This window comes from Terrapene carolina, unplaced genomic scaffold, assembly GCF_002925995.2.
Source record: "Terrapene carolina triunguis isolate 2854851 unplaced genomic scaffold, T_m_triunguis-2.0 Scaffold21, whole genome shotgun sequence".
NCBI lineage: Eukaryota > Metazoa > Chordata > Testudines > Emydidae > Terrapene > Terrapene triunguis.
In genome coordinates, this window is record NW_020664372.1 from 33,418,388 (window position 1) to 33,433,459 (window position 15,072).

The 15,072-nt window shown below is 39.6% G+C and overlaps 1 protein-coding gene across 1 annotated transcript in view; it reads right to left on the minus strand.

Annotated features, from left to right (window-relative positions):
* Positions 1-6,743: 6,743 nt before the first annotated feature.
* TUBGCP3 (tubulin gamma complex associated protein 3) overlaps positions 6,744-15,072 on the minus strand; it is an 86,818-nt gene continuing 78,489 nt past the window's right edge. Inside the window, exons 14-17 of the mRNA XM_029913220.1 lie at positions 14,574-14,763; positions 13,099-13,234; positions 12,203-12,271; positions 6,744-6,911 (exon numbers count right to left, since the gene is read on the minus strand). Coding sequence (XP_029769080.1) covers positions 6,744-6,911; positions 12,203-12,271; positions 13,099-13,234; positions 14,574-14,763 — 563 coding nt within the window. The remainder of the gene's footprint in view (positions 6,912-12,202; positions 12,272-13,098; positions 13,235-14,573; positions 14,764-15,072) is intronic.

The following is a 15,072-nucleotide window of genomic DNA, read 5'->3' on the forward strand; positions in this document are numbered from 1 at the left end:
TTTGTATAGGAAAGCTACATTACGTAAATTTTAGAGGTTTCTATAGTTAGTGATAATCTAATTCCCTTTTCTAAATCCTGTACAGTTGGATACATGATAATAATGTAGCCTGCCTTTTCAAGTGTATGGTGCAGGGGGGTGTGTGTGTGGAATATTAAAAAACCTCTAAAAATAAAGTTTAATTTTTTTCTAAAAATTCTCTATTTGTATTTGGCTCTTCTATGACTATGTGATAGAAAGTCTTCACTGGCATTTATAAGTCCCTCATACCTTTGCCAGTAGTAAGCATGTGGCCAGCATACTGACAAAAAGCTTTACACCGTAGCATACATGCTTCTCTCTCATTATTATACAGCTTTGTTTACACCCAACTTTTATTACATACAAAGAAGCACCTAACCCTTGTTCTAGGTAATCCTTCATATATTTTAAAACAATTAAAAAACCCAGACTCTTCCAGTAATCTCATTTTGTCCAATAATTAATACATCCATAATCGAGCGGCTACTATATATAACCCCTCTTTGTGATCTCCCGATGTCTCAAAACCAGAATACACACATGGGCCTTGGATCAGATGGGAGGTAGGAGGGGGAGAAGCAAATTGGAAAGTGGAATGGCCCTCAAGGAGAACACCCCATCAGATGTCTCCCTCACTCTTATATGAGTGGAGCTCCAACTCAGACACCTCCACTGCTCACAACAGTAACTGCAAACCATGGGGAGAGAGGTGATCTGACACATAGGTACCAGTCATTTAGGGCTAGTTCAAAATCAATAACAAATTTTAGCCAATACTTAGTAGGTAGCCAGTGTGGATCCAAAAAACACTGCTGTCGTGTGCTCCCAGAAAGATGTACACTATAAAAAGAGCACTGACAAATTCAAAATCAGCTTCAAACTTCTGAATAGATTCAAGATCTAGCCACACAGAACACAGTACAGTGGTTTATTCTAGAAGTGACAAAGGTGTGACTAGTCCATTCATATCTGAAAAAAAAATGGCAGCTTCCTGGCTGGAAATAGATGAAATAAAGCTGTTCTGGCCACAGCTGATATGTGCTCTTTTAACAGCTGGAAGTCCAGCCAGACTTCTAGATTGTTCACCTGCCCCACAAATGAAAAGCAAAACCAACCAACCAGAGAGGGGCAAATATGGATCCCTGCCCGCTGTCTCTCTCAAACAAACATCACTTTCATCTTCTCTGGATTGAGTATTATTTTATATTTCACACACATGCAAAAAACAGAGAAAGCAGAACACAACACTATGCCAAAGCAGCAATGAACTAAAATCAGACTTCTAAGGACTAACAAGTACTATCTTCTGTAAAATTAGACAAGAAAACTAGACTGTATTGTGCAAACAACCCAAATAAAACAAAAGTTCTTTGGCTCTGTAGATGGGAAACATACTCTGCTAAAAACCATTTGTAATTCTCTACTGCCCTCTAAAGGCTGTTTCAAGAATTTCAACTTTGCAGTTTGGATAATTAAAAACAAGTGTATTACCTACATCTTTGGACTAGACATTGTAAAAATAGCGACAAGAAGTTGATATTAATCTAAGACAAAAAAGAGGTTGTTTTTTTAATACTATACATTTACCACCTAACACATGCAGTGAAGCAGTAGTAGTTCAGAGTAAGGCTGTGGCCAGAACTCCATCTTTGGCATGAACTAGAATCCCCAAATTTTCCAGCATACAAAAATGTAAAACATAACCCAACAATTCCCCCGAAGCATAAATGATTAAGGTAAGTTTTCCACGTAATCCTTAGTTTTGCTGTTAATTAATACAAACCAGGGCTTTAGTGTTACTTCTGGTTTTGCATGCGCATAACCCACATGTCAAATTAAGAGGGAATGTAAGTAGGTGTCAAGTTAGACCTGCTTCAACTGATGTATCCATTGAAGTAAGATGTGTTGAAATTGGCAATGTAATTTACAAACCAAAGAACTGGAAGAAGTTACAAGTTAAAGTAGATGGCCACCTTCTTTAATATAACCATTCTTGCACCTCTTGTTCATTGCCTTGCTTGCTACACTCCTCTTCCAGCCCCTCAGCACATGCATTACCACCAAATCAGACTTCACTTTACTGAAGGGACAGGAGGCAAAATGTAAAACAGGATGCAAGTTAAAAACTAGTAATGGCGATGCATCTGAAGTAAGTCTAAGGGGAGCTTCTGAGAGCCTAAGTTAGTATAATGTACATATTTGTGGAGAGTGGGAGTTGGGGGGAAGAACTGGAATGTTTAAGATTCAACAGTTTTAGACTCTACGATGCACCTCTCAATTTATTACACTGAGGCAGAGGAAGAGGAAAAAGTAATGTTCATCATATGGAATAGCTCTGCCAAGTTGTGACCACCAATCAAAGCAAATGGAACCCTTTGAACTCCTATACAAGTGTTAATTCATTGATATGATTGTATCCCCTTTTTGTGGGACCTCTCTCTATTAATATCATTGTTTTCCAGGTTGGATATCACCTGACTTTCCCAGACATCATTTCACAGCACCTACATTGCAACAGTATTTCCACGTAAACTAAATCAAGAGTGCAGTGATCTCTCACCTACACACTTTACAGATGGAAATCTATAATCTTGAATGTCCCAATGATAGAGCCCTGCACATATACAAAATTTGTATCCCCATTTGATCTGCAAACATGGATATAAAAGTGGATAGCCACGGATTTGCAGGGCTCTACCAACTGAGTTTGTTGAGTCCTGCTGTACCAGCACCGAGTACTCAATACAGTATAATTATCTTAGTTTTGATCCAGTGTTAGGGTGCTTGACGAAATAACAACACTGTGTATGTATGGTTTATTGTCAACCTTACATCCTATTTTGGTATTGCCTAGGACAGTGGGGAAGCAAACACTTCATAGGAGTTTAGTATAGATCAAGACTGACCACAAATCTGTCAATGTCTCAGTCCTGCCTTTCTGTAGTTCCTGGAATTACAAAGAATTGGACAAGTCTGTCTTATCAGAAGATGGAACAACTTGATTTTATTTTAGAACTTGTGTTGCCCTACCACTACTTTTGGTTCCATTCGCATAAGATGGAAATATAATGAATGCAATATCTCCATCAATGTTTTTATGCCAGATGCAACTGAACCAATTCACAAGAATCCAGAACGCATTCTGCAACATATCCTAAAAAATATTTCTAAACAATCTTATAGAGACAAATCCTGGCTTTTCAAATGTGGGGCACAGGCAACAAGAAAGCATCTGTCAGATTCATCTTCATCTATGTTTTATTGGAGACTTCTCCCCACTATACTCATTGCAATAAGTGGAGTGACTTCACTCCACTTTCATGCACGTGAAAAGTGCTCATTGTGCAGGCTCAGGTAATCCCTTACCTCAAGACCACACACAAATACATTTGGGTACAATCCTGATATGAGAGTCTATAGCTCTCAAGCCACTTAAAGTTACAGCTTCCAATTTTAGATGGATATGGAAATAGTGTAAAGTTCCAGAGAGTGCTGCCCCAATAGATAAAAGTATGTGTTAATACAGAGGTCGGCAACCTTTGAGAAGTGGTGTGCCAAGTCTTCATTAATTTAAGGTTTCACGTGTCAGTAAAAGGTTTCGCATGCCAGACCGGCAGCGCGGTCGACAGACAGAACCCCAGACCAGTAGTGGGCTGAGCAGGGCCGGCGGCCGGGACCCCAGACCGGCAGCGGGCTGAGCGGCTCATCCCACTGACAGTCTGGTGTTCCAGCCGCCGGCCCGGTGTTCTGGCCACCGGTCCTGCTCAGCCTGCTGCCGGCCCAGGTTCCATCCATCCAGTGCTAGTGCCGGCCCAGGTTCCATCCATCCAGGCCAGCAGTGGGCTGAGCGGGGCCGGCGGCTGGGCCCCCCGGCTGGCAAGGGGCTGGAGGCCGGAACTCCAGACCGGCAGCAGGCTGAGCAGCTCATCCTGCTGCTGGTCTGGGGTTCCATAATCCAGGCTGGCAGCGGGCTAAGTGGGGCCGACGGCCAGGACCCCGGCTGGCAGCAGAGTGCCACTAAAAATCAGCCCGCATGCCGCCTTTGGCACGCGTGCCGCAGGTTGCCGACCCGTGTTAATATTTGTGAAAAGCCAACAAAGTGAGGAAACAGAGGGTGAAATACTATCATCTCACCCGATTGTACCCAAGTATTGGAGAGTTCTCATTGCTTATAGGTGTATCATATCCCACGTGTGACATTTCATGTGTTACATTCCCACACCATAGGAAAGTAGTCTCGAGGTAGCCATCTTGACCAGTATAAATCAAACTTGAAGATTCAGGGGAGCTGGGGGAAGAGGGAGATAAAGACTAGGCCAGTACAATATATGGATACTTCTGTACCACCCAGTCTGTTCACCTATACTACCACATTCCGAGCTGGGAAAAGCAGCTGAATTGGAAGGCAACAAGTTGTGACTTTTGTTAGTGCTAGCATGCTTCAGAGCTTTCTAATTTCACTCCTACCCCGGCAGCTCTGCACCTCCTCCCTTCCTTTATTCCGCTTTAATCCTAGCAATGGAGTGGAGTAAGGGTGGCAGGCAGGGAAACTACTAAGCTCTGAAGGCTTGCTACTTTCAACTATAGCTACTCCCTTTAGCTGGGGAGTGGAACACCATGAAGAACAGGTGGGACAGAGCAGCAGGAGGAGAAAAAAAAAGCACTATGGGGAAGAGACAGGCTGAGGGGAACAAAGGAAACAGGGAGAACAGGTGGTAGCAGGTGGGAAAAAACAGAGAGAATTAGAAAAAAACAGCAAAGAAAAGAGAAGACTATGAACACAGGAGAAATATTTTGTCATACTCTTCATCAAAAAAGGAAAAACTAGAAACCAATAACTGGCAATATCTCCAGGAGCAGCAGATGTTTTTCTGAGGATGGGCCTAAGACAGCGGTTCTCAAACTGTGGGTCATGACCCCAAAGTGGGTCGAGACCCCATTTTAAGGGGTCGCCAGGGCTGATTTAGGCTTGCTGGGGCCCAAGGCCAGGGCCGAAGCTGAAGCTGAAGCCCCACCGCCCTGGGCCGAAGCCCAAGGGCTTCAACACTAGGTGGTGTGGCTCAGGTTACAGACTCCCTTCTGGGGCTAAAGTCCTTGGGCTTTGACTTTGGCCTCCCTGCCCAGGACGGTGGGACTAGGGCTTTGGCTTTCGCCCCCTCCACCCGGGGAAGCAGGGATTGGACTTTGGTTCAGGCTTCGGTCCCCCCTTTTGGGGTCATGTAATAATTTTTGTTGTCAGAAGGGGGTCATGGTGCAATGAAGTTTGAGACTCCCTGGCCTAAGAGATTATGCCTTTTTTCAGGAAGGCAGGGTCTCTAATAATAATGGACCCAATTCCCTCTGCAAGATTTTGCCAGCCAAGAGGGTCATGGATCCAAGTTACAGATTACAATACGAAGTTATTATATATATAGCACTAACAGTGTGTTAGTAGCTTTGCTGATAGCTGTAAAGACAAGGGCTCTGCCCCATTTAGCTTATTGTAATCGAAACCAGTTGAAATTTAATTAGAGAAAATAAAATTTGTAACAAAAATAAATTTGAGTGTTTGTAGCTCAATACTTACGTTGTTTTATGCTTTCTATGCTTTTTTTTTTAAAAAGTACTTATTACATAAAACAATGAAAATTATCAATATTGGTTGCCTTAGTTTATTTTCCTTGTGTTACAACTACAAAAACCAACATCAGAGCACATTTAAAACTGAACTAAACCTCCACCCACTGCCTCCTGTGCTCTCATTTAGAAAAAGTATATTGGCTTTATGCTCTTAAATGCTCCATATTAAAGTTATCACCATGTATGCAAGTGCAATTGAGTATCTAGTTTCAGTTTTAGCCTACAACAGGATTTTCTTTTTAAATACAGTTCCAATTTATTGAACAAAATTTGCTTTTGCTCTGGACAAGAAGCAGAACACTATCTTATTTACTACAGCTAAGGAAGATATTTAAAAACTTTAGTTTTTTCATTAAAATACACTAACCTATGAATATGTGAAAAGCTATTTCAGATATCAGCACTGGGCCTACAATATATAATGGACAATGTGAGAATAAAACTGCCCACATGGAACCCTACTGAAGCCAATCAAGCTTCGCATGGGTGTAGCTGTCCACCTTCATGTTCTCCCTCGCAGGATTGGGACCTTATTTATTACATAAAAAGTTCAGACATCTAATAACCTGATTGTAATAAAAAACTGCCAGACTGTAGCAAACAGTACTGCCAAAATACAAAATAAGTGATTTAATATATTCTGAAAAAATTGATTAAAACATATAATTATATCTCTCTCTCTCTCGTGAGATCTTTTTTAAAATATACACAGTAGGCCGAGTTTAGAGTTTAGCTACTTCTGACTGACGCCATGCAGTTTTGATGCATCTTTTAAAAACAACTGCATTGATTTTCGTCTTTTCCCTTCCCTGAAAAAAATAGAAAGAAAGTGAACAGAAGCCTAAGAAGTTCTCAATTCTACAATAATTCAGTGACTGAAGATCAACAAGCAGCAATACAAAAGTCATAGGATAGACTTTCCGTTCCCAACTATCATGCCATTTCTTCAATAATCAAATTTCTTATGTGATCAAGTTAAATAATAAAAACAAGACATTTCTGGGTAGGTGGCAACAAAATGTTATTTATAAATTATTTTTTATCTCCACTAGCTGGATTTTTCCCTGGTGTACAATTTTAGCTAAATTGCATCTAAACACCAGTTAATACATTACCCATTTTGTTTTTCGCCTACCTGGCATACATTTCAGGAGCTTTGCATTGCACATATGTCCTTTCCATATGTCTGTGAGAATATATTCCATCCGCTTTGCTCGCCATAGGAAGTTAAACACCCTTAGGTAGTGGCTCATGCACTCTCGCGTAAATACCTGCAAATAAAATCAATATAGCAGCTTAAAATAAAATTACCCGATTTACTATCTGTTCATCTGGTTTCTTTAAATCTTTCTATGCTATCCCAAGCAATGTATACAGGTTTTACCAGCAGATTACAACGGGAAATAAATCCAAAGCTCTAGGGAGGTTAGTCCCTCTATGCAGGGAGCTGATCTGGCTCAGTCATCAACTGCCCAAGCAATAAGCAAAACACCATTATAAAAGCTGAATCAGAAAAAAATTAGAGTAAAAGGTTCCACTACACTAAAATAAAGTCAAAGTCTGGACTGGCACAAGAGGACTTCTCAAAACCAAGTGATCAGGCAAGACTCCAGGATCACTCTGTGCCACAACAGTCATAGGCTGTGGTGCAGGGTGAATCAGGGAAAAAAGATTTTCTATAGTGTGCAGAAACTGCCTCAAGGCAGTTTACAAACTACAATGTCAAGTCAGCAATGATGTATCTAAGGCTGCCCAGGTGGGCTCTAGAGCACTAGAATTGAAACATCCCTTTTCAGTCCCAGACAACCTCAACAATGGAACAAGCCTTGAATAATGACAGTTTCTTTACACTGGACTGTGTAACCTTCCCTAAGGTTGTCAATACAAATAAGACACGGATTCCTTTTAACCTGTTAGACTTTCTTAAGACCCCTAAAAAGAAAGCAAGAGCTGATCTGAATAAGGTAACTTCCGGACCTCTTTTTGGACACACACAGAGCTCTTTCAGTGTATGAAGATATTTTTCTCTTACTTCATTGGGGTGGACAGGAGAGGGAGAGAAACTGGCTGAGTCAAGTGGGAAAAGGAACCCATCTTGGGAAAGACAACGGGAAAAAGCAATGATTAAACCTATCCCAATGATAAACCAGGAACATATACCTGCATTAAAGAGCATAAGTTTCCCCATATACCCATCATCAAGCAGATAGCTGCCAGAAAAAAAGATTAAAAGGTGAGTCTCTCTCAGATGTTCCTAGGGATCATGTCACATGATGGCTGGCCCCTTAAGGAAGAAGCGTCTAAGACCACCTATGACCAGCTTAATTCATTTTCCAGGTGAGAAGAATGAAGATTCTGTGACAGGTAGATCAGGTGACCAATCAAGCCTCTAATTAGGGTGAAGAATGTGGGAGAGGGAGAAGCTCAAGTGGGAGCCTGTAACAAACCATCTAAGATAGATGGGAAAGCTAGGCAGGACAGACGCATGGGAGCCTGGCTTGAGGAAACAGCTGCAGGTGAGTGCTGCAGAGAGAGAGAATGGCTCCTCCACAGAGTAAAGGGACTGTTTGGATGATAACCCAGCTCCAGGAAGGAGAGCTGGGGGGAAAGAAAGACTGAACTGTGACCATTCTCCAGGAAGGAGGGCTGAGGCCTCCTTCATTATGGAGTTCATTATGAAGCAACTACTCTTCCTAACCCTGCCAAAAAAACAAAAACAAAAAAAAACAGCATGTGGGAGTGGGGTATGTGGCCAATGAACCCTTCAATGCCAACTGGCAAGGTGATTACAAGAATATCCTGATTCTGGTATGTACATTCTGGGTCACCAAAGAATGTCACATGGGATCTTAAATGAAAGCCAGGATCACACTGGTTGTTAATATCGTTGTGAAATGTATGTACAGATGCTATGTAAGGGGTTATGTATGTATACCGAAAATATGTTTTAAAGTATGTATTAATGTACAGTTGACAAATTGATTTTCTGACAGAAAAGTCAAGATATCTGTTGGCATGTAAATTCAGCATTGTAATCTACCACAATGGAGAGTCATTTACATATGAAGTCAACAGAGGGGCAACACACCAAAGAATAAGCCACAAAGGGTTATCCTGACTGAGTACAAACAATAAATTTTGGGGGAATATAAAGAGAAGGCAAGGAACACACCCTTTATCCTGCACCTAAGGAAAGTAATTGGGCAGTGTGGTTACATTCATGAAAGTTGGATCACAACCAGCCTTGGTTGAAACACTACAAAGGACATTTGGGGTGAGATAACAGGCTAACCTAAGGAAGGTTATGTTTAGCCTCTAGAAAGCTTGTTATGATTTTGTTTTGTATGTAACCCTTTTGTTTCCACTAACCCTACTCACGATCTCTTGAATCTTTGATGACAAACTTATTTATAGTGAAAACAATACTATAGCTTAGTGTTGTGGTATTATACAGGGAGCTAATCCTGAGTTGAATCAAACAGGCTGGTGTGTACGTTGTTCCCTTGGGGGCAGCAGGCCCAGTATTTCTGAGTGTGTTCAATGGAGAAGGGGCTGGACACTACAGGAGAATGCTTCAAAGGAACTCAGAGACTGGGGTACACCTGTTAACCTGCAAGCCAAAGGAAGGCATAGCCCAGAGGAGACTGCTTAGGTGGCTAACAGGCTGATGATGTCAGTAAAGCACAAGGAAGGCACAAGCAGGTTTCCCTCACACTGGAGCCCCGAGGGGAGGGTGGTAACAAGGTGATGCAAAGTCCTGGGTACTTTGAGAAGTGTTACAGGAGGAATTACCAAAAGAAAAAAATAATAGACAAAAAAAAAATCAAGACTCAGATTTCAGAAATGCACATGTTCAAATGTTGTATGTCTATTTACCACAACTGAATGTGCAATCTTGGTAATTGTGCATATGCCATTTGGAAAATCTGGGCCCAAAAGCCCAAGTCCAGCTCTCTTGCTTGGTTCTGTCCACCTGCTGGAGACAGGAAAACAATTAAGCAGGATTGGACAGATACCCTCTTTATAGGGAGAGACATGTCATAAGAACTGTGCTCCCTCCCATCTCCTGGTATTACGATCTGTACCAACTGTCTGGGCTGGTCTATGGACATTGGAGTGCTAAGCCATCCTTTTTGCTTAATCTCAATGGTTTTATCTGCAGATGCAAGAGGAGAATAACTCTCTCTCTCTCTCTCTCTCTCACACACACACACACACACACACACACACACACACACACACACAAACTCACTCCTGCAAGTTAAAATATAGTTGAACTGTAGTCCATTAAGAATAAAAGTTATGTATACAGAGATCTAAAGCACTAGCAGAGATATTTTCTAATGCATTCCTGAGCAACACCCAGTGCTTCTCTAAAGCATTTTCCTCTTGTTAACTGAAATAGCAACTGCAAGCTTTCCAAGTACTAACACAATACTTCAGACTGCAGAAATGTAGCATTTTCACTTATCCAGAGTATACCTACACTGGACATGCTTACACCATATGTATTTTGATTTTTACATTTGCAACAGTGAAGAGGCTTCTAGAACACACTTTAAGATATACATGAACAAAGATCAACATTACTATATTGTTATATTCTTGATTTGATTAGGAATAAGAAATATAAATGCATTAAATGTTATATGGGTTTCTATACATTAGATTTACAGATTACTGTATGATAGTAAGTTACATCACTTAAGAAATTTCCTATATTTCTACGGATGCTCTTGCCATTTTCAATTTACAGCAGGACCATAAAGCTCCATTTTCATTATGGTTCCATCACTATTCCCATTATAAACACTTGGGATCTGTTAGACCAGAAAGCACTTTTTGTTCTTGGGAGGTTTGGGGCACCTTTCAATTCCCAATAAGATAACTGGGAGTTGAGGATGCCCAGCACTCTCCTAGAAGTGCTCAGTATTTCTTTTGCTATTCATGTGGAGTTTTAATATTCCTCTTCAAATATGACCTTCAAGGTCTCCCAAACAAAGGCTTGCTGGCTGGCTTCCCTGTAATTTAAAAATGAAGTGACATTTTGTTCAAAGTGCTCAGTAAAAAACAAACTCAGGATCCATGGAGACTTTAATCCTTCATAAAAAGATGCTAATTTTTCTACACTGGTTCCTAAAAATATCACTTCACTTGAGAGCATGAGGTGATACTATCAGCAATGGCACACAGCCCTTCACCAAACCTAGTTTCTAGTGGACAGCTGTACACCTCAAACCACTCTCACCTGATTTTCCTCCTCTACTCAATGAGCTATTCTAGAATAGCAAAAGAGTTGCAGATATCGGAACTACGGTGCATTTGTGGAGGAGCCTGCATCCTGGTTGATGCATGGGGGATAGATAGCAGTGTAGACAATCAAAAGTATCAGAGCCACCCAGAAAAAAGTTCCAGGGAAAGAGACCAAATTTCTGTGTATGTTACAAGGAACTCACTGGAATCTAGAGATGTTACTCTGGATGAAGTAGCAGGGGCTGGTAGGGATAAAAAAACTTAATTTTTTCAAAAGGTATTTTAGTCAATAATTCTAACGTTTAATAAACAGTCATATGTTTCACTGGCAACTCATGAACTTAAAATATTTGATCCCATTATTTCTAAGTAGCAGCATTTAAATTTACAATGAACATAATATTCTGTGTGTTTAATTACTTGCTCAGCTGTCTACCTTCCTGTAACTACCGCTTTGAAAGGTAAAAAGTTATGTAAACAAAAATTTACCAGGAACTGGAAAAGTGAAAAAAACTGATGCACAGAAAGCATCTGTATTATTGTTGAAAGTCATTTCACCACAACTGAGGATTGCACCATGTTTCCCCAAATGGTAATGTCAAATGGTGAAAATTAAATTAAGGGAGGTGGTTTGAAAAAAAAAAAAAAAAAAAGTTTATATGGATGAGTAATTAGCAAAAAGAATCTGCCCCCAAAGGATGGGGAATGTGAGAATGGATGAAAAAAGTAGAGGCCCAGGGAGGTATTTTTCTCCTTTCTCTAACTATACATCTATGTAAAATACCTTCTGCTGGTCACTGAGACCTTTTTTTTTTTTTTTTTATTATTATTATTATTAAAACAAGCACTGAAATTCTTTACATACGGTAAAAGCATTTTGAACAATAGTGCAACTATTTTCTCATCAGTTTTAATGAATACTGCATATCAAATTTAACTAATACAAATAGATTCCCCTACATATATTTTATAGTTTCTTGCAAATTATCCCAAATTAGTTGCTACAGTCTAGAAATAATGGCAGAAAATGAACAATCCATTTATTAAGTACTTACTAAAATCTTGCTGGAACAAATGAATTATTTATTTTAAGTAATGAATGTTTTAACTGTAGCATTTTAGCAGTCATTAATAATTTAGAGAAATTGAGATTTTGGTTGAACTGTTAATACAATGGGTGCATCTGACATGCCAAATAATCTCTTTAATCATCCATTTCTAGAGTAAAAAGGCTATTTTAATAACAAAGCATTTAGCAATCTAAATGGATATCTGAGAAATCCACACAAACTACAATATAAAGCCTTACCGTTGCAATTGGCCCATCCACATGATAGTCTAGACTGAAGACATCCCATCCAGTATCACCAGGAGATACCTACATGGAAAAAAAAAATGCTACATTTAGTCACGTATCAAAGTCTGCACATTGCTGAAATCTTGTTTACTGTTCCCCCAAGAACTATGAAAAAGCAGGTTATGTTTGCCAAAAATGGCTTCTTTCAATATATATTATATTGCTAGTTTTCACAAAGAAATACTATAACAACTTTGTTTCGTTGGTTTAATAACATGTAGATTAGATATCTTTTGAGGCTAAGCACCACATTCCCTCACTAAACTCCCATATTTTACAGAAGCATCTCTGATGCAAGGCTGCCCCAGAAAATATTCACTGTTCATTTTCTTCATGATTCCGTACCACCAGCGTCACAAAGACCCTGCCCCCGGTTCTCAGAGTGGTGACTGAAGGAGCTAATTTCAGCCCCCTGATTCTGGACTACTAGCCCTTGTATAAATAACAGCAGGACACTCCCTACTCTCTCTCTCATACTGCTAGTGTTAGGGACCTTATATCAGCAGAGGATCAAACTTAGCAGAGGTAATCTTACACTTTTGGGGGGTGTGGGGTGGGGAGAGGAGGGAATAGTTCGTGTAGAAGGAGGCTGTGTGTCATCCACCAGCTTTACACCAAAGATTCACTCTAATATTAGATGAGTAGAGGCAATTCTCCGCTGGGAATCTCCAGCCAGGGTAAGGCCAGTTTGTGCTGTGTGAGCAATACAAAGTAACCTTAGTGGACAGAAGAATGCGACTCAGCATGAATAGAGACTAGAAGTTCACCTGATGCTGATCCAAGAGCTAATTTTAGATATTTATACCCAGAAAATAACTTTCATGTCAGAAACTGAAATGACAGAGTACCTCCAGAAGTCTGACATCCAACCGTTTGAGGATCTCGGGATTATCAAACTGTGCATTAGTTGCCCTGACAGCTGTTTCAAGGATTCCTGTCAGATTATGCTGATACAAAGTGGTAGCTGGTCGGGCAAGCTCTGGCCTAGAGGTTACAAAATAAAGTCATTATATACAGTTTATGATATTGTGTAGTATTTACTTTGTATTATGATAGCAATTGCAATGAGTTTGTACAACATTTTTCTCCAAATTGTACTTTCAAAATTAAGGACAACTGCCTACATTCACTACCTGAACGACTGAGAAATGAGACATTAAATAACATTGAGAGATTTTAAGTAATTTGTCTATTTGTGTATATAACAAACACATCAGTGCTAGTGCTAGATTCATTACCACTTGATGCAAGTAATTATTTTAAAGATTATTAGTATGTAACATAAAACTGTTCTATAATTTTAGTCACACTTACAATCAGAATGAACTACCGTTTATTTGTACTGCATTAATATGACAGCTACCACCAGCAAGCCACTAATTTTAGTTAGTGGTTATGAGAGACTTGTACATACTAATCTGAAGTGCTTAGACTGGCTGATGAAAGTATCTAAAGCCCATAATCCTCAATTCAATAGGAACTTTTTAAAGATCTACATCAAGAGGTTGTTTTTCCCCACTAGAAAGTTCCTTACTATTTATGCGTCAAATGCAGTATTGATTCTATACACCATCCCTAGTTTTTTTGCTGCACATTATTTGCTTTCTTAAAAAGTGCAACCGACACATTGCATCAATAAAAAATGTTAGCCAAAGTTGTTTTTGATGTTTATCAAGTTAATGGAAGCTTTGTAATACACAATCTGTTTTGCAGAAAAAGGAGAGCTGCTTAATGGATTTTTCTTCTTCTTACACATGAAATTTCAGCAACATGACCATGAACTAAAATAAGACGCTATGCAAGTATGCTTCTTACAAACTCAGCTGGGCAATTATGCCTGCAGTTGAGGGAGCCAAACGCTGAAGTTGTGAGCTGTCAGTTGAAGCTGTAATCAGAAATATTAACTATGCACGCTAAACATTTTGGGGGGAAAAAAATCAAAGAAATACACTTAAGGATGTAGAAATGTTGTGTTTATAGCAGTGCTCATGAGTGGTGTTTTAAGAGTACTAGAAATAGAGACAGAATTTAGAAATCACAGAGCACAGGCACTGGAAATGCAGGCAGCCCGGGACACATCAAGAGGGAGAGGGTAACAGTAGTTCAGCTTTTAAAGATCTTGAAATTCTTTTGTACTTACTACTTACAGGAGAAACCAAATTTCAACTAATATTAAAAGGTTAAAAAATCCAGTCTAATATTTTGTGGAATCTAAGGATGTCTAGGTAACCCCTATAATAATAAAATATTAGTTGCATTAAAATGTTTTCTTTTTAGAAAATGATCTGTTGTATATTTGCAAATATTAGAAATGTCATCTTACTTAAGCAAGTCCATTAAGTGTCTTATAAAATCTCCTTGACCGAGAAGTAAGTAGCGCCTCATAGCCTGCATATGCTCCAGTAAATTGTATTTTTTATTGAGAACATCCAGCAAGTATTTGCTGGTCTCAAAGTAAGCTGCATCGATTTTTCCCTGAAATGCATTTTCCAAATCTGTGAACAAGTCAGCAGCTGCAAAAACAAAAACAGAAAATACAAGGATTATTAATATACGTATTTAAGAAAAACATTGAAGATGAAAAAAATGATACAAATGTAGAGGTATTACCACTTCCACAGATTCTAATTCTCCATTTCTGAACTGACCTATCCATGAAGCAGGTCTGGACTAGCCCGTACATCAGCGTCAATCAACATTAGGCAAAGATCGCCAATATTGACCTTCAAACTAAGAACTCATACTATTTCATAACTTTTACAGCAAATATCTGTCTACTTTCTCCAGCTGCTGTGATATTGCGGTATTCAGGATCACACACT